Source organism: Empidonax traillii, unplaced genomic scaffold (assembly GCF_003031625.1).
Source record: "Empidonax traillii isolate 1590-97213 ecotype Southwest subspecies unplaced genomic scaffold, ASM303162v1 scaffold38:size1800464, whole genome shotgun sequence".
In the NCBI taxonomy this organism is placed as follows: Eukaryota; Metazoa; Chordata; class Aves; order Passeriformes; family Tyrannidae; genus Empidonax; species Empidonax traillii.
The window spans coordinates 1,196,411-1,220,864 of NW_020955231.1; the positions used below are offsets into that span (position 1 = coordinate 1,196,411).

The following is a 24,454-nucleotide window of genomic DNA, read 5'->3' on the forward strand; positions in this document are numbered from 1 at the left end:
GTTATAGGTTTTTATTCATCTCTTTATACTGGAACACTTAATAAAACTTATATAAAAATATTTCAGAAGCATTAATGGAATGAATTAGGGAAGTTTTCTAGTAACATCACTTTCTGCAGTAGCTGCATGTTCATTAGAGGTGTCTAATGCATTTACTGAACTGCCCTTACACAGTATCAGCTGGAGGGGAGAAAGCTTAACATATACCATTTATTGAACATCCATTTTGCCTTTGCTAGTACATTTGTAAGATTTCAGGAGGTTTATTTAAAAGTACACAGTGTTGGTCACACTATTCCTGATGAAGCTGGTGGGAATTCTTCTTCAGCATGAATAGGTACGAGCCAGTGCTCATGTAAAAAAAAATTAAATATATATACGCTCCCAACAGAGCCCAACTTTTAATTTAGAAACATGCTGTATGAGACAAGTTATTTTGTGCATTTATAACGCATAAACCAGAATAAAAATTAATATTTATTAGAATTTCTTCCAGTAACAGCATTCAACATCTTAACAAACCAAGTTGTGAAGTCTTAAAAAAATCTAGGATTACAAAAAAAGTTAAAGTTGTTTCTTATATTTAATGGCAACAAACAGGGAACCGTCTATTTAGAAACAAACCTGTCATATAAACAGTATTATTTTAAGATAATGTGATTAAGATGGTATGTAATTTTCAGAATGGACACACAATGTATGGATACCAATCAGAATGAAACAGAGAGGTGGAACACACTATCCCCTTAAAAATCTCAAAACAGGTTATTTGAAGAAAGGGGAAGGAGGAGGACCTTTCTAGTGAAATAACTTAAAAGATACCACACAATGGACAAAAACGCAAGAGTACAGAAGACATTACATGACACCCTCATTACAACACCCCCTCAACTCTAGTTATACAGTAAAGTTAGTAAAGTGCATCTTTAAAGACTTGTCTAGTGAAATAGCTTTTCCAAATATAAAACACAACACGTGCAGTAACAGTTAATCATAGTGTAAGTTTTTAGAAACTAATTTTTAACCTTTCATTCACTCAAGAAGAAAAGTCTTAACTGCAGTAGTGTTCACATTATTCTTCGATAGGATGCATCCTCATGTGCTTTTGTTACTTGGCAAATCTTCAAATATGGAGCATGGCAAAATTATGCAGTTTAAAGCAAGTGCTTCTCTCAATTCAACATAGTTCTTCAACAGCAGAATGGCCACATGCAGCACAACCATGTCAGATTTTGGGAAGCTTTGGTGCACTAACGATGGGATTGGTTTCCTGCAAATACCTTCGCCCTGCACTCTTATAGTCATAGGTGCAGGTGTGGGTCTCTGCATAGCGGTGTGTTGCACAGAAGTTGTTTCCACATCTGAAGAAATATCAGAAGATACAAGAAGATTTTAATGCTCTGACATGCTGGGAGTGCTTTTGCTTAATCATGTCTTATTTGACAAAACTGTTTGGATTCTTAACATTCTTGACTGATAACACTAACAGGTTACCCAAAACAAGACTTAGAATTCTAACTGAATGTTGCAGTTTTGACCCAACAGCCTCTTCAACTAGTAAGCAAAGCAAGATCAGTACTCCTGGAACCAGCTAGCAAGGATCAAACACACTTTTAAACTAAGAATTATGAGTTTTGTTTTACTTTCTTTCTTTTTTAAAGACCTCACACAACATCAGTTGGTGGAATTCAGAGGACAAAACCATGGAGCTAAAATAATGGCATCAGGTGAAATCCATGTAATGCATTTTAATTCAAAGCCACCACATCATTCACACCATCAAAAGAGTTGTTTAGTTTGGCACAACTTCTGTCTGGTGTAAACTCAGATTAGTCATTCAACATTAATAAATACGGATTTATTCATCTGTAAAGACATCAGACAGACTAACTACAGGGAACATAACTTCCTATATGACTGGAAAAGGGTGCATCTATCCAATATCAGCTGCAATTTCGATGAATTAAGATTATAATTTTTGCTTTCAAACTTGACAGCTCAGCAGCTAAGACCTCCTAACAGGAGAAAAGATACTTTGGATATTGTATTTGATCTGGACAAGTGCTTTAAGTGGAGACTGATATTAGTATCCTGATAGCCTAATTTTTCAATAAAGATGCTTCCTAACAGTAAAAGAATGACATCATTCAAAATCAGAATTCTCTTGATTAAGCGCTACCTATCCAATTTACTGTTTCACTATTAGACTGTAATCCCCTATTTATTTATCTGTTTATCTGGGTTCTTAATAAACTCTTCAGCTACTGTTTCAGTGGCTTTGTGTGCCTGGTAGTAAATTTGCTTTTCGTTGGTTCTTGGTCCCATAATCACCACTTCTCTCATATGAATGTACTCTCTATTTGGTTCATGCTCCTTTCCAGTAAAAGGTCATATGGTTGCTCCTTCTGAAAGCAAACCAAATGCTATTTTTGGAGATGTGCAATTTCTCCCCTTTATTTTTTATCTTAAGCAAGTTGTTTAGTTACTTTTAGAAGAGCTTGCAGCTATTCATTCAGTAGGGAGTGTGCAATGTCCAAAATTGTTTCAAAATAAAAACCTGAAGAGTCAGTAGGGAAGCAATTCCTCACCCTGAAACTCTCCTATACAATTCTCCAATGGCAGAAGTCTTGTTCATTTGGCTGTTGATTGGCATGGACCAACATCAGCTCCAAATGCAGCTCTCACAGTCAATTAGCCCCCAACCTTGATTAGCTCATGGGAAACAATACTAAGAAAAAAATATATTGAGGGAAAAAATTCTTGGAAAACCAAGATGAACACAGAAAGCAGGCCTTTTTTTGGTGATTTGATTTCTTGAGTTTTATTTGTTTATTTGGGTTTTTGGTGTTTTCATTTGTTTGTTTTTTGTTTGGTTTTTTGTTTAGGTTTTGTTTGTTTGTTGTTTCCCCCCCCCCCCCCCCATGATCACGACCAAGCGCCAGGTCTCATAGTGTTGTCTGGAAGTCATGATTTGGGGGACCAGCACTCTGATGTTCTACTTTTGAAATGCTCTACATGCTCAAAAGTGACTGAAGTCTTGCAAAAAACAGAACACACATAAAATATTTGTTGAATATAAATTTGTATAAATTCACAATCTGTGAAAATGTGTTGCAACAGAACCACATCTGAGAGAGATTTTCTGAAAAAACAGCTCTAACAAAGCCAGTTTTTCCTCAAGTTGTTAATCATATCTGTTACTGTCAAGACACTTTGCAGAACATGTATCTGTTACAAGTTCTACTCACACCAGTATAAAATGTCATTGTTCTTTTTTTGTTACTGTGTTTTTATTTCCTGACATCTTCCATTCTGAGACCTTTCATTTCTTGATCTTCCTGGAAGAACATACACCTCAAAAGCAGAACAGGTACATTCCTGCAGTTTTGCTGAACTGAGAAATTCAATCCTTTTGAAGGTTGCCTTTTAATCTTCTATCCTTAAGGAATACCATGCAGCAAAGAAAACCTTTTGGTTAACTCAGCTATCAATTTTAAGTAACATCTGGTTATATGCTCAGCCTACCTGCACTCATAGCTGGTTGCCAATCCAGTTTTCTTGCCACAAAGAAAGCAGTGCTTTGTAATTTTCTTTTTTGCTTGAATTAAACCATTCACGGGTGGAAGATACGTTGTTTCACCTGTTTTCAGAAGTAGAAAGACAGCAAAGACACTTTAACATTTAACTAGTTTGTGAATAAGTCATCTTTTGAAACCCAGATTCGTTTTACATTTCTTAGAATACTTCAGGTGGGAACCCCAAAGCCTAAACAGAGAGGGGAAAAAAAAAAACCTGAAAGCCACAACACACCTCAAGCCTATCAACACCTTACAAAGAGGCATCACAGTGTGGGACTTAGAACTGTTATTTTTAACACCCGTTAAAAGTTCACGTAAGCAAGAAGTTAAGAGGAAATTAAGAAATGCATCTGATAATGGTCTTCCCAAATGCAAAATGAACACATGTAGTGTGATTGGGAAAACCACTGCACACAATGGCTTTATAAAGAATCAAGTGGGCATTCCAGTAGCACCCAGTACATTCAGTGCATTAGTTTGCCAAAGAAATACTGCAACATTTTAAAATCTTGCTGGTACTCCATAATTGTAAGGAAAGTATAGTATTACACTACAGGCCTCTGTTTAGCTATGCTTACATTAGGCACTTTGCAGATTATTTGTAAAATTTCTATACTTAAAAATTTACTGTATTTGCCCTGTAATTCTTCGCCATCGCTTTATTAACTGGAGAGCATGTAAAGGAAAGGCATCTTCGTTCCCTCTGTAAAAGTAAGATCTTTGTCCACAACTTGCTTATGTGTATTTCCCACGTGCTGGGACAGTGAAAGTGAGCAACGCATCCTCTCAAATATTCTTTCAGTGCTTCTACTGTTTTATTGTCAGGGTGTTCCCAAAAGGTGATGAGGTCAGAAGCATTTTTTTGTACAGGACACTTTTAATCCCAACATAAGTCACTTCTTAGCTGAGATACAGCAGGCTACATTCAACAGCAGCACCAGGCAGTCACCACACACTGCAGTCATCACTACCGTTCTCTCCCACCCCACTGCTACCTAGCATCGAAACGTCCAGGCAATGTTTGCCCATGCTAATAACTTCATCATCTGAAAGCAACTATTTCAATTAGCCCAGTTTCTGGAAGAGACAGAGCTTGATGACAGATGGCCCTGTGGACCATAAAAAACAACACACCTGCCCTCACATTTACAGTCCCTACAGCAACTACACTGGAAACTGATTCTGTCCCTCAGGCAGTTACACAACAGACATGTCCCTCTCAAGAGCCTGCATGATATGATGACACTAACTTGGTCTTTCTCATGTCTAGTATCTTTTGGAAGATACACCACAAGAATGTCTTGTTCATAGCTGTATCCAAAATGATGCTGATGTTAGCAGGCTTTCCCATCATGCGGACATGGCTCTTAGGGTATCACCTCTTTTACCAAGGAGTAGCTAAGAACAAACCTGTTTATTAATTGTCTGCCAAGTCAAAGCTGCACCCCAGTTGTGAAACAAAGGCACAATCCACTACTTTAGCAGCTTTTGCTCCCACACTACAATTACATCATTTTTCCTGTTGCAGCTACTATTTGAACATCTATTTTCTAGCTCATTCTCTATACCTAGATCTTAAAATCCTGGAATACATGCCTGCCTCTTCCTAAGGTCATACAGAAAGAAAACCTGCAAGCTGCAAGTCAAAGAGGTGAAGAAGAAAAATTAAATGTGCTGAAAATCTTTAGCTCACTGTCTTAAGAGTTTTAAAAGCATTAATGTAGACAATTCTTTTCCTCCCAGGAGAATTAATCACATAAGAAATTAATATCTAGGCATAACACATTCATTTTCAGTAGATGTCAAGCACTAAGCACTCCATAGTTGCCAAGATTAGGGTGGAAAGAATGATGATCAGTACAAAAAATAGTGAAAAATATCTGCACTACATCAATGTTCTTAGCATCCATGCCCTTATTGCTTCCTCCCTGCTTTTCTTTTGCTCAGGCTGTAGTGCTAAAGACAATGTTACTGATAAATTTGTTTAGTAGACTCAGAACTATTCACAGAACTGACCATTTGGAAACTTCATTGCAGAAAAGTCATGTTTATATCTACAGATGACATGCAGGATTCCTTAGGTATTAAAGAAGTTTATGTTAAAAAAAGCAGTTATGTCAATTTAAGATCTTAATGCCACCTGTATTTTAAAGAATTGCTTAAAAATATTAAAAGTTTAGTCATGCTGTAGAAGTGCAAAACAACAAGGACTCTAAAAGCCACCTGCCTTACAAAGATAAATTATTTTTGTCCTCTCTATGTGTGATATACCAGGAAAGATTAAAGAGTCATCTTTAATTATTATGTATGTTACTTACCTACTCTTTTCCCTACAGCTGCCATACTTCCATTCATTCCAAGCCCATGCGCAGACTAAAAAAAAAAAATTTCCACAAGGAAATTACTAGCAGATGGAAATCAAATGAAAATTTAGGCAGTCTGGTATCAGTTTATTTGATATCAATGTTTCATCAATCAGTGTACCTACGAAGAGTCCAAGACAATTTCTGCAGACCAAGTTAAAATTCTGCAATATAAAGCTTTACCCTAAATGACTATATAATAAACCTCCCCATACTTCCAAACAACAAAGTACATTAGAGAGCTGAAGCTTGGCACATATGGTGCCAGTCACAGGGCACACTTAGGAATAAATGACAATTAGTGAGCAGCAGAAGCCAGATGACACTTCTAACACAGACACTCATAATTCTATCATTACAATAACTAATAATTTCAGTTGCGAACTGAACAAACACTTTAATCTACGAAAAATTACTTCTAGGACCTGTTTGGATAAGGCAGTCTAAATACCAACAGAAATTCAGAAAACAGTTTCAGACAAATCAGGGATTTAAACACAACTCCCACTTCTCCCCATCTGCATTTCCTGACAAGACACATACATACACACAGAGTAGTTTTGTAACACCAGTACCAGAAAAGACAGGAAAGCTTCAATTTCTCTGGATGCATTAATACTCACTAGAATGTATTCAGCAGCTTCATTTGGAGGAGCAGTTTTCCTAAAGCTTTCTTCCTGAAAATGTTGCAGGTTTGTAGGTAGTGCAATACCAGAAGTCCGAAACCTGCCTGTCCCACAGGAACTCTGTAAACTTTCCCTGTTTGTGCTTCGGGCCAGCGAAGCCAGAAATCCTAAGTTACTTACAGAACTCACAGATTCTTTGGATGCCTTGCTAGCCGCATCTGTAACGTCCCTATCCTCTGCTTTAGAAATTACATCAGGTCTTTTGCCAAGTGACTCTACTTTCACACTACAAAATCTAGCAGTCCTAGGAAAAGAGGAGTCTGCTATACTACGTACTTCCAACGACTGAAGCACGTTTGGGGAGGTTGCAGATCTCAAGCTACTAGCCTCAAAGCATCTGGGTTGTGCTTGTGGTTTCAGAGAACTGTGACGTGCCGCTTGTGCGTCACACCGAAGAGGTGACAAAAGCAGATTTTTCTGAGGACTTAATTCACGAGTACGGAGAAGACCAGTCTCCATTGCTGCAGTGCCCAGCACTTTGCCAATAGGTTTTCTATGCTGCTCTACAACCTTAGACTCTTTGTCTCCATCAGGCAGCTCAAGCTCTGGGTTCACTTTTCCCATATCATAGATCTCACTACACTGTTCAGCGGTGCTTCCTTCCGTTAAAAAAGCAAAAGCATCGGATTCAGGTAGGCGTTCTTCTTCTGCTCCATACAGTTCTCCATTTGTCAGACTTGGAAATAAAACAGCATCCTCCTCACTTGCTGAGGTCACATTTTCAGATGCTTTTTCTGAATTCGCAGGCAGGGATGACACAGGAGTCAGAACACCATTTGTAGGTAGTTTTGCATTTTCTAGTTCGACACGAGATATTTTTGGTGGTAACCTGATGCCACCAACCGGCTGAGACCAAGAGTTGCTCTGCCAAGTGTCATCTTCCTTAAGGAAGTGATTAGCTGTGGATGGCATTGTTCTGCCAGCGGTGGCCAAAGTAGCCAACGCTGAAAGTGCGTTTTGGGAAGACTCCGACTGATGCAAATTCCCAGGAGGAGGTAGGCACGACTGTCCGATATGGGGGAGCACTCGTAAAAAGCGGTGACGAGCAGCAGCCACTGAGCCACTTGATGGTCGAGGAGTTATTGGAGGACGAGGTTTCACCTTGACAGTCTTCTTAGGCTATTAAAAACCAAACCAACAAAAATAAAAAAACCCTACAGATACAACAACAATCAGTATTTGAATTCCAACTGCATTCAAAGACCTGACTGAGAACATATTCCGAGGAATTCAGAAAGCGTAACGCCAGAAAGGATCAAATCATTCCTTCTACTCCATCATATGTTACTAGCCATCAAAACTTCAACCCAAAGTCTGAATATTAAAATAAAAGATTAAAATCAGAAAATGCTTTTCAGTAAATAGGTCATATGTCAGAGAAATAGAAAAGGGAAGCCAGAATGCCATTAAGGTTATCCAGAAGAACTTCAGGCCTCAAACCCAATAAAAAAAATGAAAGAAAATATAATCTAGGTAACTTAGTCATACATGAGCACCAGTGTGATGTTATATCTTCAGGGTAATCTCATTCTTGTATTTCACTTTATGGGTTTTTTAGTTACAGTATTTCTAGTTAGGTTTCATTTAGGAGAAATATTGACTTTTACCAGAGCAGTACTGCAAAACAATGCTATTTTAAGTACTGGAAGGAAAAAAACCCCAAACAAACAAAACCACAAAAACCCACCCACCCAAAAAGCCCACCCATGCAAATAAATCCAGGACCAGTAGTGAATTCTTTCAATTAGGACAGGTGGATCCAAGGAAAGCCAATACTCCTTATGAGAATGTTTATCTAAGAGTATTTACATAAACAACAGATGAGATATCTTCGATAACTTCACTTCCCAAGATAGCAAAGTATCTGACCTGCTTTTTAGAAAAACCAGCACAAGGAAAGCCCTAGCTATTTTATGAAAGAAAAACTGAAATCACTATTTCACCTTTTTACTCAGATTCATGTTCTCCATCTTTGCCTTGAGAAGTTTCATTTTATTCATAGTAATTGAATTCTCAATAATCTGTTGTCCAGAAGGTGATGCCTCTGTCTCATCTTCATCATCAGCATATATATTATAAACTGAACCACTGCTGAAAATAAAAGAAAGTTTGTATTCACCATCTAATCAGGTAATTTAATTATGTTTTCAATGTAGAGTATTCTCACAACTAGGAAGTCATATCCGTAGTTGATCTGTTGACAAAGCATTATGTAAAACTGTATGCAAAGACATTTCAAATCCACTTATCCACATAAGCATCCCTTGTAAGAGCAAAGTGATCTTGCCGAAATCCGAACATAGCCACGCTTCTGGGAAGTTGTTATATCATATACAGTTGGTTCACACTCACTATATATTTTTCCCCCAGAGGGGATATCCAGTTCCACAAATGTCTCCTGAAGATATGCCAAAGCTGTTAAGTGTGTGACTCAGACAACAAGCTGATCAGTTTTCCAATTAACCAGACACTGGCATGGAAGGAAAAGTCCAAATTTCTATCCATCCTGAGGGGTGTTCTCACCATAAATGGAAATGGAGGGGTCACCCATGTGGATGTGATATTCTATTTCTCCTTTTCAAAATATAAAAAAAAAAAAAAGAAAAAAAAAAAAAAAAAAAAAAAAAAAAAAAAAAAAAAAAAAAAAAAAGAAAAAGATCAGTTTAGGTTTCCAAAAAGTCTCACATTTGGAAAAAAAATAAATAGATTAGAACTGCTAATCCCAAGACAAAATATTTTAACTCAGTAGTCACTGGAAGTTTATAGCATGACATTTCCTTCTTCCATTCTGCATTTTAAAAGACTGCAAAACCTCAATGCTTTAAAATCAGCATCTAACTTGTTTTTCCTAGGAAGCAATAAAGCATTATCACTAACATTTTAACATTTGACAGTGAAATGAAAGAACCATTAGGAGCGTCCAATTCATTACAAATTGATACATTTTAAACATTGTATGTAGTACATTTTTAAGGAGTGCTTTAATTCTTCCATTAGGCTGTCAGCATCCAGAAATCATGACAATCAGGCAATTCCCCTGTGTTTGTACAAATGTCTTAGCAGATTTAACTCAAATTTCTAGTCTCAAAAAAGATCAAGGAAGAACTAAAGGTCACGAGGAAGTCAGTACCAAAAGAAAAAAAAAAAAAATCACTAATTAGAGCTGGCATCTTACCTGATTCTTGGAAATATTCTCTGCCGCCCTTAGTCAAGAGCCAGTATTTTTTGTACTGACTCTCCAAATCCATTTCCCTAAGATGTAGCAAAATTCCAAAGGCAGCACAGCTGGGAGACATCACGAAGAGCAAGATGGCAGCAAATTCAAAGCAAGAGTCAGCAAAATAAACCAGTCAATTCTTACCAAGACCTGAATGGTTCCATATGGGGACAGTCAGCATGTCTGACCAACACTAAAAAAAATAATTTCAAAATTTTAACTCTCAAAGATTAAAGTCACCAACTCAAAATAAATTGTTGAACTTCCCTTCCTTCAAGGTAAGGATAGGAAAGAAAGTGGTATGTCTGATGTTTGTTTGTTTGTTTGTGGTTATTTTGTTTGTTTGTTGCCTTTTCTAAATGTAAAAATAATAGTTATCCTTTTTATTTTTTTCAATTTTCTGACTAAGTAGAGGTCAAAAACACTCAAAAATAAAGGAGTAATAGAAGGATTGTTTAATGTATTGTAAAATTATAGAAGTTGGACTGGGAATTTTGATCTAAATGATACTTTCAGCCTATTTTCCAATCAGTAAATTTTAAATTTACTTTGTCCATAGGTGTCAACATTCCTGAACTCTTGCTTTTAAAATGCATGTCTCAAAAACTACTAGCTTGCTGAAACCCTTTTGGCACACATGTCTGCCCATCCTCTACCACAACTGTCAACACTTTTCTTTTAATCCAGAGACAACGATCATTGAGTGCATTTACACTTTGTCAAGTTTTAACCATTAACTCAACCACAGATAAAATAAAATGATCTGGAGACCTATAAAACAAAACTGAAACCAATGTCTCATTTCAAAATTTCAGTCATTGAATCCTGCTCCACACACATACAGAGTGAGAGAAGCTGATAAACAAGCGCCTCAAAATGCTCAGTCATCAGTAAACCCACACACAGACACACATTTAACTGTCAGTGTGGAAAACACTAGTATTCAGCGTGATTCACAGCCTTCCTCTATAAAGATCAAAGGAAAAGGTCTGATTTGTTCCCATTCTCTCCTCCCTTTGCTACTTTTTCCATTTCCCACACTCTAACACAGCCTTAATAACAAATTCAAAGATAAGGATTTCGTCCCTCTGCAAATTACTGTCTGCCTTAGTAGAAAAGCTAATAAATGATCTCCCATGGAAAGCACAGAGATATAGAAACAACTCACACGGCTTTCATCCTAACTGGTTCATTTGACAAGTGACAGCATATTTCTTAAGCACAATGTATGTGACTTTTATATGTGCTGCTATGATTTGAAAGGCTTGCCCTGGTGCCCTGTGAGAGCCAAAAGATTGCAGTTTATTCCTCCAATTTTCAACATTTACCCAATCTCAATTAAATTAATATTTAATCCATACACTGGGATCCTAATGGAAAAGTACTAAGACCATAAGACAATTGTCCACACTAGTTTTAAATGGGGAAGGGGTGTGTGTGTGTGTGCAAATCAACACACATACACACAAAGATTTGAACATGCAGGTGGATACCAGGGAGCCCGTTCTACTCAAAATTGAAAGTTTGAACTCCTTTTGACAATTCCTTGCAATAACTCATTTAGCATCCACAGTCCCAGCTTTTTGGATTGGTTTGGATGTTCGCTGGAGTCAAAACGTTAAACAGGAACAATGCGGTAATAGGCAGAGTATCAATGAGAACAAGAATCACACTGGATTGCTCTTTGCAGAAGTGTATCTAGCCCAAAGCAGCAGCAAGGTTGTCAGTTCTCACCAATCATGCTTGGTTCAACCTAGTTCAAACCTACACACAATACCATATGTGGCTATTTACTGAAGAGTGTCCCTGGTGGTGCAGTGGCTAAACCACAGCGTTGTCAACGCTGAGATCTGGGTTTGATTCCCGGTTAGGACACTCCCCGGGCAGATGGAGCTCGCTAGCCCTGTAAGGCAATCCATCTACGTCCTGAGGACCTCGCTGCCACCGTCCAAGCGTGCTTGGCCCCGGCAGATGAACCTCAGGATTAAAGGGTGGGCTCAGTTCCGCGCACACTGTGTCTCACCTAAAAAATCCAATGCGCAGGCTGGAAGGTGGAAAGACCTTCCCCGGTTCTTCGTTCGCGAAGAGACTGGCCATTTAATTTTTTTAATTTAATTTACTGAAAGAGTGCAGGGGCCTAAAGATCACAGATCAAAAGTATTTGTATCTTTTCCTTCTCTCCAGTAATTGTATAACAAACACTAGGTCTTTCTACTCTGTATAACACTGTGGGAACTCAACCCTGATATTTCATTCAGTCAGTAGTTTTAAAGTACAGATCTTTTATAGAAGTTTATAAGATTAGTATCACTGAATACAAACCCAGTACAAAGCTCTTGCTTTCACTTTGCAAATAGAAACAAGAATAGTCACTTAGCACAAGCCTTGGCCTTGGAGAAAATGCAGTTAGTTCCAGAATAGGGACTCCTTTCCTCACAATTGTACAATTATTAAGTCCTTGAGAGGATAAAAAACCCTACCCAAAAGCTGCAATATAAAACCAGAATGTAATAATTTTTAATAGATATTACCAATTTTGATAGCTTTAGAAAAAGACTACTAAACCATTCACTACATTAGTAGGTTAAGTGACATACTTGCTCTTCTGATGATAACAGCACTTTGATTCTTACAGCTTGGTATGTCAACAATAGCTAACTTGAGGCCTAATTACATCCAAAGGCTAGCTCTATCAGTAATTACTTTAGTACATTTTAGAAAACCAAACCAAATCAAACAAAAAAACAACACCCCCCCCAAAAAAAAACACCAACAAAAAAAACCCAGAACAAAGCTACACCCCTCAACCCAAACAACCCCCCCCCCCAAAAATGAACAAAAAAACCCCAACAAACAAAACCCACAGGATTTTGCACTGCCATCCTACTGTCTTCCTGACTAACCGTTTGGTCAAGTCATATGCATAGGAAAAAAAATTCTGCTGTAAACAGAGAAATGTTTACAAAACCAAACAAATGCCTTAAGATGGAAGAGAAAGTGCTTAACTGAAGGCTTTAATATCTTATATGGTCAAAGTGACTCTCCTGTGAAATGCTGCTTTTCAGAAAGGGCTGGAATGCTGAGAATTGCCTTAAGTATGAGGTCAGCTTTATCTCACTATATTAATGCACACAGTGATAAAGAGAACCATCAGCATGACCACTGACCACAAAGCACTACTGTGCTGTTAGGTCACCCAGTTACAGCAATTTAATAGACCTTAGGGAATAATTCTTGCATATTCCAGATATTCTTTTGAGAAAGTCAACAAATAAAGCTGAAAATTATACAGCAACCCACTTTTGAAGAATAATATAAAGATTAAAACCAACTTTACCTCAAAGACTCAGATAATGGTGTTAAAGTGCCATCACCCCGGTCAACCACACGGAAGAAATTCAACCTATCTCCTTCTCGATATACTAAGAAGGTAACTTGTTTGTTGGATGGCCCTTTCTCCCAGGTCTTGTCTCTAGTAGGATCCATGTATTCAGCCATTTCCCTGATAGGGTCTTTCACAGGAACTACAAAGACAAAAAACCAAAATAAAACCAAAACATTATTAAACATTATTAGTGTTGTTTTGTCAACTTTGAGAGCTCAGCTCAGTTTATAACAGAAATTCCCAACCTACAAGATATGCTGAGTCTTCTTCCAAGTGAAAGTTATCAAGGGTTGCGATGGTTCAGACTTGGCTCCCTGCCAAATGCCCAACCCTCCAGTAGCAGCCCCTCTCTTCCCCCTTCCTACCTCTCCCAGGGCAAAGGAAAAAAACTATCGAAATTGAAGAACTCGAAAATCAAGCTAGTTATATAAAAAAATATATATTTTATGTATATTACAGTTAAGATGCTATGTACACAGCAAAAGGGAATCTAAACATCCCCCCGAAGGGATAGGGAAATGGGAAAAGGAATAAAAGAGAACAAAAAAAGGACACCGAGCAGATATACGCAATCAAACCCGAGAATTAGTAAAATAACTAGTAAAACAAATTTCACCACATCCCTTAGAAAAAAAACAGGATTGACACACACACGGCCAGCACTCCCCAAGCCTCTACATGGCAGGCCAGTGGATGCTGCAGGCCTCAGCCTTAGATAAGCAAGACTAATGCAGGGACCCACTGTTCCCGAACTTCAGTGGAAAAGAAGAGAGGCGAAGGCCTCTCCTCCCTTCTTATTTATACCTTGATTTACGTAAAAACTGTATGGAATACTGAGAACACTGCCCCTTCCTTGGTTACAAACTGGTAACCAGGGAAGGCCTAGATTAAAACCACCACAAGGGTATTTCTCCATTTTTATTTCTATATAGATGATGTACATAATCAAGTTTATCATCTGACTGAAACTATGCTTGATTCTTACCAACATATTTTAAAAACTATTTGTATAATGACATTATAGTATAATTTTTTCTTCAAGTGAAGAATTGCTGATTTTATGACTTCATGATTCTATACATACAAATAAACGAAGAGTAAACAAAGTGCTCTTGGTATGCTAAGAAAGAAAAGGTGGTGAAAAAAAATCCCTCTACGTTTGCTGAGTATTTTTCCAGTTAATTTGAAACTACGTCTGATTGTCCAAAATGCTTAGCTAAGAGAAGCTCTTTACAGTTATAAGACATTGAAAGACCACTATTTTTAACTTAGTTAACACCTACCTCTTCTGGTGTTAACAGGTCCACCTCGCATAGCCAGAACTAACTTCAGAGTGCAGCCTTCTGAAATGCTGCAAATAACAATAAATAATTTTTAGAGCATTTTCTGTTGTTTATGCTAACAATAATTTAGAAACATTAATTAGAAACATAATTTTATTCTATACTTACTTATAATCATTCAAACAATAGTCATCCTTCAGTTCCATATTATTCCAAATTAAGTGCTGCTGAGAGACAGGAATACCTAAACAAAACAAACAAACAACTAAAAACTGGAGTTGGTGGAAGGGCTTCTGGAGAGTTTTAATTTTTTTGAAGAGCATGGGGGGCTGATGGATTCAAACTGCATCACAGGAGAAGGAAGAGAGGAAGCAGGACAAGGACAGGCACTTGAGTAGCCTTTAGTCATGATAACCAATCTCCAATTAGTTATTAAAAACAAAGTTAAGATTTTCAGAAGGCTTTAGCTCACACACAAAGTTCTATGTTTTGCCTCAACAAGGGGTCTGCAGAAGTGTTCAGCTGCTTCAGGCTTGCTGAATACTTCCTCTTTTTCCAGTCATCAGATGAGGGAGGTTTTTTTCCGGTTATCTGTACCTCAGAACTTTATGTCTACTGACAGGAAAAACAGGATAAAACTTCTACCTACAGAACTGCTGAATAATTTAATCACAGACTGATATTTTGTATTATCCACAGTGCAGACAGTCACATTAAGGTGATCGGTGGCAGCTCTATTACAGTGGTGACACCTGCAAATGTGTTTTTATCCCAGCTTGGTTTGGAACCTGAGAATTCACACATACAATTTAACACCACAGAGGTTAATTAAAGTTTGTCCTACAAATGCTTTTGTTCTGGGTGCTCTTCAGGCTATCAGAACATTTTATTAGTATCCAGTAATACTAATTTTCAACTCAAGCTCTGGGACAATTTGGCCATTTTTGTTAAAAGAAAGTACGCATACGGAATATTTGCTCCTTACCAAAAAATCCATAGTCTACACAAATAACTCTTGTTGCTTTTTGCCTGCACAGTCAACTCACTTAGATACAAATATAATACACATTAAAGATAACAAGTATAAGCTGGTACAATCAGAGGTCTTCACACATTTTTACTAGGATGCTACCACCTTCCAAATTTTGGATAGAATACAAATGAGGACAGTTATGAAAGGATGAGACATCTCAGATCATCAAAAAAATACAATTAAGGCTAATGGAAGATGAATAGATGTCTTTTTTTGTCTTTGGAAAAAAAAAAAAAAAACAACATTCTTCCAGCATCAAAAAAGTTGTTCAATCTGTCTAGTGAAACCCAAGTAATTAAGATCTCACTGTGCATTCCTGACAAATTTTAATTAAAATGAAAATCTATAGAGGCCAAGACCTACTTTTTCAAAAAGGTCTAAACACTACTCCTCAGACTAAGAAACAAAAGCTATAAATGTATTTTCCTAAAGGCTTAAAATAACCTTATCTTATATTTTTATTCATTGCATGTTCAGATACTCAAACAGAGATGCAAGCAGCAGTGCCACACAGTAAAACTTCCCAAAATACATCTGGCAAGAGGGAAACACAAAGATCAGAGCCCTTCAGCTAGTTTCCAGAAACATCTCAGCTTCTGAAGGCTGGCAAGGATGCTCAGCAAGCTGTGGCAAGACATCAATTAAGTAGCCCCTTCCTAGGTAAAGGCACAAAGCTACAAACACCCATCACCTGCAAGGAAGAAAAGGAGACCAGATTCTGGTGAAAGCTCAAGAAGATTAAACAGGCAAGTAGGAGACATGCTAAGGAGATGTCCCTGGGAGGAGGAGTGCACTTTGGAGGAACTGTCACTGTTATTTTTTAAGCTTTAGAAATTGGAATTTCCTTTTCTCACTACAGCTCATACCCAGATCTTCCCCTTTTTGAATGATCAACACAACTTTACTCCACTTGGATGGCATTTAACAAGAATCTTATTTTCTCTGAAGTCCACAAGATATTTATGAAGGGAATATGTTCATATAGTAGACTAACATAATTGCTACTACACTGCCAGCTATTTAATAGCTGGTTATTGGTTATGTTTCAAGTCTGCCTTGTAAGAAAAAAAAAAAAAGCTGGCAAGAGCCAGTGAGTCTACAGTGAAGTTTTCTGTGTTGTTTTGCACTGTTCTGATTACAAACAATCATTACTGTCTTCCCTTGTTATGGTTTCAGCAGCCTCTAAGGAGCAATTTCCAATTACTTTGATAAACTGAGAGAGTATTTGTTAAAAAGGCTGGCTTGCAGCTGACAATACTGGAATGAAACATGTTTTTGCTCATTCGACAATGACAATGTATTTTTCATGAAATGAACAGATGAAAAGATGATACTCTGCTGTAAGTGGAAACAGACACGTCTTTATTACTTATTCCCTTTCATGCTGCTTTCTTAGAATTCTGTATTTATATACAGAGGAAATGGTATGTGCTTTACAGTTTCACAGGCAGCAAAATATTCATCAGCTGTCTCTTTTCTGGATTACAATCAGGATTTCTCGAGGAGACATTTATACATGGGATCAGCATGTAAAACTGCCAGCAATAATGAGAACTGTGAGATACCCATCCACTATCCCTCCCCTAAGCAGCAAATGACAGTATCACTGGCCTGCTCTAAATCAGTGCTGAGAGGTAAGTACAGCAACAAGCTACATCTCACTGCTCAAATGGAAGTGAGCTAGGCAGGTGATGCTACAGGAAGACAGAAGAGTCTGCAGACAATCGATTCAAACAGCTGCAGATGTACTGACAATCTGATCTACTGAAATGGGGGGAGAAGAAGAGAGAAGTAGGTACTCTATGCTGTCTCTGAATCAGCATAGCTTCCTTCCTATACTCTTCTTTCTGGCATGCTAACTAGGCTCACCACAGATGATGTGGTCGAGTCTGATCCAGGAAAAAAAAAAATCCCCTGTAGATTTCAGAGCAAATTTTATATTGTGGGTACAAGGTTACTATGTTTAAAAACACCCCAAACATTTCACAGTCAAAATTCAAACAGCGTACTTATCTTTCATTCAACGTTGAAATTGCTGGAGCCTCTGCTTAAGGAGAGGCTGGGCTGACAGTCTTGTTTTCCCTCAGAAACTACCTACACTAGTAAGAGGTGCAAAGGTTCACAAGTTACAGCAACAGGACTGCTTTCCTACTGTCAACCCCCCCATCTTTGACCTGCATGACAGTAACTATGGCAGCGTAAATGGCAGTCAGCACTGACCTGCTCTTCATCCAAGGGACTGACAAAGAAGAGACTAACAAGAGCAAATCAGCAGTAACTGAACACAAGTCCAAAAAATTTCCTGACAAAGGTGACCTTACTTTACACCTTCCAATCTGGACAGTCTTGCATTCACAGGAGTGTTTTCCCAGCTCAGACAAGGCACAAGCTTAAAAAACACTTCATGAACTTCTAGTATCTATCAGCACAGTAAACAGGCAAATGACAAATCAAATAGAAGACAGAGACGACAAGAAGTAAACAGAAGGAAAGCAAGACTGACTGTTACAAACTCATTACACTTGTATGATCCACTTCTCCAGTCCTGGCAGAAGCACAGCTATTTCCTCTAATGCAAATAGTAATAAATATCATTACGACATACTGTGAATTCACAGAATATTGAAAGAAATTACAACATCCACATGAAGTCTGCCTGACATTCTTCCAGTTCCTTTTGTTTAAGATGAAGCTGCTGTACATAGGCAGCAAAATAGTGACAGCAAAAAGACCAAAGAAAAATAACAACTCATATGATGAATTGAGAGTAAACACACGTACAACAACAAAATTATTGTTGCATCTGTCACTCCCTGCTGAACACAAGTATTTGAAATTAGGATGTATTCTGAAAGCTGGTTCTGTTTTTCTCCTTTACAATAATACAAGAACAAGAGAACACCTAAATTTTCTTCTAAAAATGTAGATGTTTCCATGCACACAGACCATAAAATTCAGTTGCAAGTACTCACTGAACAAACCATGACTAGGTTGTTTTTTTCTTATTTTAAAGCTAGCTATGTAAATGAATGCCTTAACACTCTGTACTGAAGAATGCAAATTAATTCCCACAAGCCAGTAACAATAATACCATCACCAAATCCCAAAGCCTACCTGCTCCCTTGAGACTCAATCCTGTCCTACCAAGCAAACATGTTTACAGTTATTATCTATGGTTCTTTAACAGATGAAATTATTATAGGAATACTCTACCTGAATGCTCTGTCTATAAAATCCAGTGTAATAATTGGTGTTTCTGAATGAAGAACACTAAACATTGCCCAGCCCAGCAGCTACATGGATTTGTGCAAGGGAGGAAGCAAAAAGAGATCTTGGTTTTAAAAACCCCATTACTTCCACTTTCAATGAAATCCAGCTTTTTTTAGTACTGTTCATGTGTTAAAGCTCAGTTTTTCATGCCACCCTGAAACTTGGATACCATCCTATCCATGTCCATCAACACATGATCCTGCATTCAAAACCAAATAATCAAATAAAACCAATGGAGTAGGTAGCACTGCCAGCAGCACAACGTGTGGCTGTGTGTATTCCAGCTTTTATGCCACCAGAAAAGACAAAGGGGGCTATTTCTTCCATAGTGAACCATTTTAAAAGGCTCAGTCAGTGAATCTGAGACTAGGAGTGATTTACCCTAGGGGCTTCAAAGTCAACATCTCTAACAAATCTTCTGCTTATTTAGCATGGAACATATTTGAGGACAAATGCCTGGATCTGACCCAAACACACATCAGATGTGCTTTAACTTCAACTTATGAGTAGATTTGCACTGAAATTTCAGATGAATTAGAACCCATTAGTAAGTTTTTACCTATATTCTTCAATGACTAAACCCCACTGAAAACAGATAGCTGGAAACATGGAGCTCTTTCTTAGTAAGGTATCAATGTCTACTACAGCTGTCTAAACAAAGCCTTTCCATATCAGATTGCTAATAGGCACCAAGAATGACAAACAGCATCTGAAGTATACAAAATGCCTAACATGCCATCCATATTATGGTTTTTTATTACAGTGCAGACAATCTACAGCTACTGATATTCCCGTTGTTGACAAAGCTTAATTTGTCTTATTCTAAATTCATTATTAGCTTCCTACAATTAGAGGTACTGGTAACATTTGAACAGATTCGTAAACTTCAGATAAAATTCTAGATTTTTTTTCTCGGAATTTTCAGGTTGCAGCTCATTTTTTCAAAACGTGTCTTTATGTATGCTTATGCACTGTCATCTTCAATGCCCAAATGAGTCCCCAGAGACAATACACATACTAGGGACCCTAGAGTCTTCCAGCAGCATAGGAAACATTCTCCAGACAGAACTACAGCTTAAATGAGAGAGATTCACACCCCATGAAAGTTGACACAGGGCAACAACAAAAAGTGAATACCAGCAGTAGAATCAGGAGCAGATGTAAACTTTCTCCTTCCCATGCTAAATCACAACAAATTTAAAATGTTTGGTCCACCTGAGTAATTTACTGCTCGAATCTGTGCACTATAATAGGAACTTCATCACTAAAAAGTTATTTTATATGCAATAGTAACCACAAGTGCAACATAAAATTAGTTATTGTGTATCTGTTCCCTCCACACATAGTTGATCAATTCGTTTTCACTCTGTCTCCCATAAATCGTATTAATAAGCACATTACTTAGATATTTTAGCTCTGTTATGGAGTATCAAGGTATTTCAGCTGACTTTCAGCAGTTCAGTGATAATCACTAGTGAACTCATCTTCCATGTTTAATAAAATTTACTTACTAATAATTAATTCTATACAGCAGGCACCTAAATCATAATTACCTTATCATCCTATGAACTACAACATGTGAACAAAATTCTGAATAGGCAATATTGTAACCTCCTTACTGAGCTGTTCTAATAAAAAAATTATGACACTTCTATAAGCCAAGCATACCCAATCTACAATAAGTTACAGGTATAATTCAGTATGTGTATTCGCAGGCTCATGTTTTGGACTACAAGAAATACAAATTCCTCTTCTTCACATCTCCCACTGATCTCTTCATGTATCCTTTAAAGCTCACTACTTCAGAGACACTGCCCAGATAACCTGCCTTCTCCTGTACTCTACTGCCTATGCTACCTTTTAATTCATCCTTAGTTAGCATTCTATGCATCCCTCCTACACCTTCATTCAGTTATAGAAAAGAGAAACCCTTACCTTTTCTTGTTTCACCTCTAACCTCCAGGAGCATCTTAAACACATTCTCTGACTTGTGATTAATTATTGCCCCGACCACAGGAAACAAAAGCATATCCACACAGCTGCACTACTGTACCTAGATGGATGTGAACTCAGTTACCTGCATGGTGGAGCTTCTGCCATGTGAATCTCCGTAGCAAAAAGATCTCCCTCTTGGATCTCCCTGTTGTTGCAATGCTTCTATGTTTTGACTTGTGCCAGCTACCTTTTTTTCCCCATCCCTTAGAGCAGATTTCCATAAGAGGAGGAGAGTATCTTAGATTCAAGTCTTAAGCATCATATTACATCTCCCAGAGAATGGGTTTCACACAGACAGAAGGATGAAAAACACCGGTACCCTAGGCAAAGAGAAGATCTCTTTTCTTAAAATGAGCAACTCTGATACTCTCAGCTTCTGCAGCTATAGTTCTTTAACCCGTCCAAAGTGAAGAAGAGAATGCAGTGCTTGAAAGTAGTTAAAATATGTATATCTAAATATTTCAAATCATATCCTTTCATGCAGGATCATTCTCACCATAGAGAGAAAGAAGTAAGAGAGGACTAACCTACACCTTTTCTTCTTGCATAAGCATCAGGACTGGCCCCATAACTTAAAGGAGCTTTTCACTTTGCAAGATGTGTCAACTTCATCACTTTAAGACAGAGCATTGCTCAGCCAGACCTCTAACAGCAAAAGATCACTCACCTAAACAAAAATTCAAATCAGTAACTTAAAGCTGCCTTTGGGATTTGCCTGCACTGCAGTTGCTCTTGTGACTGCAGTATCATAAAAAACCCATAAACTGACTAACCTAATAAGCAACAAGCATAGCAGCAAGTTTAAAGTATGCTCAGTTACAATAGAGACATATTACATGGCTCAAGATTATAACTCTGCTGGTTAACAACCAACTTAGGTCAGAGAATCCATACCCTTTTTAAGATTAATTAACCTTAATAATTGTGTATAAAAAACCCCAACAACCCAAACAATCCACCAGAAGAGCAAACACAGCAATTCCAGTGAAGCCTAAGCCATGAACTTATAGGAAAAAGAAAGAAAAACAACTCAACTTCAATTAAATCTAAATCAGAAACTGAGCACCTAATTTATATACATACTACTAAACATGACATTTAAGTTTTCTGGTTTGATTTTAGCAATTGTAATTTCTAAAACAAGACTTCCTCTCTTCCTCTGAAGTGATAAAGTTTACACTGAAATAAGAGAGAATAGTACCTTCCAGTCTTTGAATTTTAGCTTTCACAGAAATGACTGTTTCAAAGGGAGAAACTCGCAGTTCAAAGCATGTTCCCGTGAGCGTTTCAATGAAGAGCTCCATAGTTTCATAGAAAGGTAGCTTGTAGTGAAACGGTCCCATACTATCCTTATTGAAAAAAGGAGGCTCTTTCTTGTTGGCCATTAGAAAGGATTTACAACTTCCTTGTAAGAAGATCTGTCAGGAAACTACATTCCACTTCTAGCCAAGTCAGTTTTGAAGACACACGTGGTGCATTGCTGTTCATGTTTAGGACTTTTCACCTATAAAGCAAACAAATACAGTTCTGACAACATCTGAACATAACTGTTAGAGAGAATATCAATTTATTATTGATGAACAACAAAATGCTTATTCGGGAACTATCTAGGTAGTGCAAGATACCCACAAAATACATTAGTGATATTGTAATTTTAGGACTCTGGTTTCAGTCAGCATTCCAGGTGCAACCTGCTACCTTCTGTTTCCACAAACGACATGACAACCTGACGCCCAACACCTTCCGAGCAGGGCTGAGCCCTCGGCAGTGCCAGAGATAAAGGAAAAACTCCAAAAAGACACAAACCCAGGGACCGGCCCGGGCTGGGGGAAGGCAGAGTTGGAGGCGGCAGCCCGGCCCAGAGTCGCATCGGGGCTGCGGGCGATCCCGGGCAGCCGAGCGGAGCAGCCGCGAACAAAGGCGGGCGAGCAGCCGCCCCCTCCCGCCGCCCCCGCGCCTCAGGGCGGCCTCGCACCCCGGGCAGGGCGCGGGGCCCAGCCGCCCGCACCTCGGCCCCACTGCCCTGCGGGGGCACCGCCGTGCCGGGGGGGCCGGGCCCGAGTGGGTCGAGCGTGGCTTCTCTGCCCCGCCGCGCTCGGCGCTCCCGCCGCAGGGTCCCCGCGGGAGCCGCGCTCCCCAGGACCCGGAGCCCGCCGAGCGAGGGCGCAGTCTCCCCTCACCTGCCGCCGCCGGGTCCGCTGGGGGGTCACACGGCTCCTGCCCCCGCCCGCCGCAGTGGCCGGACCGGCCGGGCCGGGCGGGACGCGCACCGGGAGCGCAGCCGGAGCCGCCGCCGCCGCCGGGGGGGCAGGACCGGGAGGCGCCACCGCCCGGCAGCCCCCGCGCTGCCCCGCCCCCGTGACGGCTCCGCCCGCGGACCAATGGGAAGCCCGCTCTCACGCAGCTCTGCCAATCAGCGCACTCGGGGGGCGGGCGCCGCCGGGCCGCTTGTTATGGTCGTTAGGACGCGGGGCGGCCGCGCGTGCGCGGGGCAGAACCCGGATGCACTTCCCCATGGCCGGGGTGTTCCAGACCCGGCTCTGGGCACTCTTGTCCAGGGAAACCCTGCCCAGAGCGGGGGTGGAGCGGGACGGGCTTTCGGGTCCCTTCCTGCCCAAAGCGGCATGTGAGTCTGTGCAACGCCCACCGCGCGACCGGCGAGCCCTGACAGCGGCGGCGGCGGCCGCAGGGGCTCGTGGGACAGGGAGTCCCGCGGGGCCGGGTAAGGCCGAGGGGCGGTGGCACCGGCGGCTTGCCCAGGCCGGAGCGCTGCAGGGGCAGAGCCAGCACGGGCACCTCACGCTCGGCCCGAGAGGCTCCCGGGGGGTGCCGGTGTGTCCCAGCGCAGCGCACGGCCCGGCCGGCACAGGAGAGACGACTGAGTGTGTGCAGCCGCCTCGGTGCCCCCATCCGGGACAGGAGCGTGCCCGGCCGTGGCAGGGGCCAGAAACAGCTCTCGGGCACCTTCACTGAAGGTCAGCGTCGCCTCTGCTCCCACAGGCCGGTCTCCAGGAGCAGAGCTTCCCTCGGATGAGTAGTCTAGAGAAAACAAGCTTATCCTATTAGGAGGTGCTAATTACATTAACCACTTTACTTTCCATTTAGGTTTTAAGTTATGCAAGGCCTACCCTGACTGGCTGTTAGGTTTCAGGCCCAGTTAAGACACTCAGAACAAACAGTGTGGCTTTCCATAAGCATGTAGCGCATATAGGAGCGCTGTGACAAAGCTCCTGGGCATTGTAACACTGGGTCTCCAGCTCTGCTCTTCAGAGAAAAACACAGCCCTGGTTATCAAATTTGCTAAGAAAAAAAAAACATAAAGGAACAAACAAAAAACCACAACCACCCAAACCAACACCACTCATCTAGCCAAAACTCAGTTAAAAACCACTCAGACCAAACCCTCCCAGAAGCAAAGTGCCTAGACCAGGCTCCACAGTTTGTTATAACTGAAGACCACACATTTCAATATGTGAGGAGACAAAAGGAAAGGCGTGGAGACTCTCCCTGTGCCAGTTTAGGAAGACTGGAGGGGAAGAAAGGTTCTGATCTTCATCATAGTGCAAGTTTATATCAAGAGCTTTTCTCTGCTGAACTTTCACATTTAAGAAACATTGTAAGGCAGGAGCTTTATTTTTCTCCTA

General features: G+C 39.8%; 1 protein-coding gene across 5 annotated transcripts; it reads right to left on the bottom strand.

The window, feature by feature from the left end:
- Window positions 1-447: 447 nt before the first annotated feature.
- ZFAND4 (zinc finger AN1-type containing 4) lies at window positions 448-23,095 on the bottom strand. Of its 5 annotated transcripts, none has more exons than XM_027878108.1 (10): window positions 22,991-23,095; window positions 22,012-22,314; window positions 14,681-14,756; window positions 14,513-14,580; window positions 13,182-13,368; window positions 8,571-8,715; window positions 6,565-7,746; window positions 5,897-5,951; window positions 3,526-3,643; window positions 448-1,361 (listed from the first exon to the last, which is right to left on the bottom strand). In XM_027878108.1, exons 2-10 carry the CDS (start codon window positions 22,193-22,195, stop codon window positions 1,226-1,228), a joined length of 2,151 nt encoding a protein of 716 aa, XP_027733909.1. In that variant the 5' UTR covers window positions 22,196-22,314; window positions 22,991-23,095; the 3' UTR covers window positions 448-1,225. The 5 variants fall into 5 exon arrangements, with proteins under 5 accessions (XP_027733909.1, XP_027733912.1, XP_027733911.1 ...); XM_027878111.1 differs by having other exon boundaries at window positions 3,526-3,640; window positions 6,904-7,746; window positions 8,571-8,718; XM_027878110.1 differs by having other exon boundaries at window positions 6,904-7,746; window positions 8,571-8,718.
- Window positions 23,096-24,454: the final 1,359 nt, after the last annotated feature.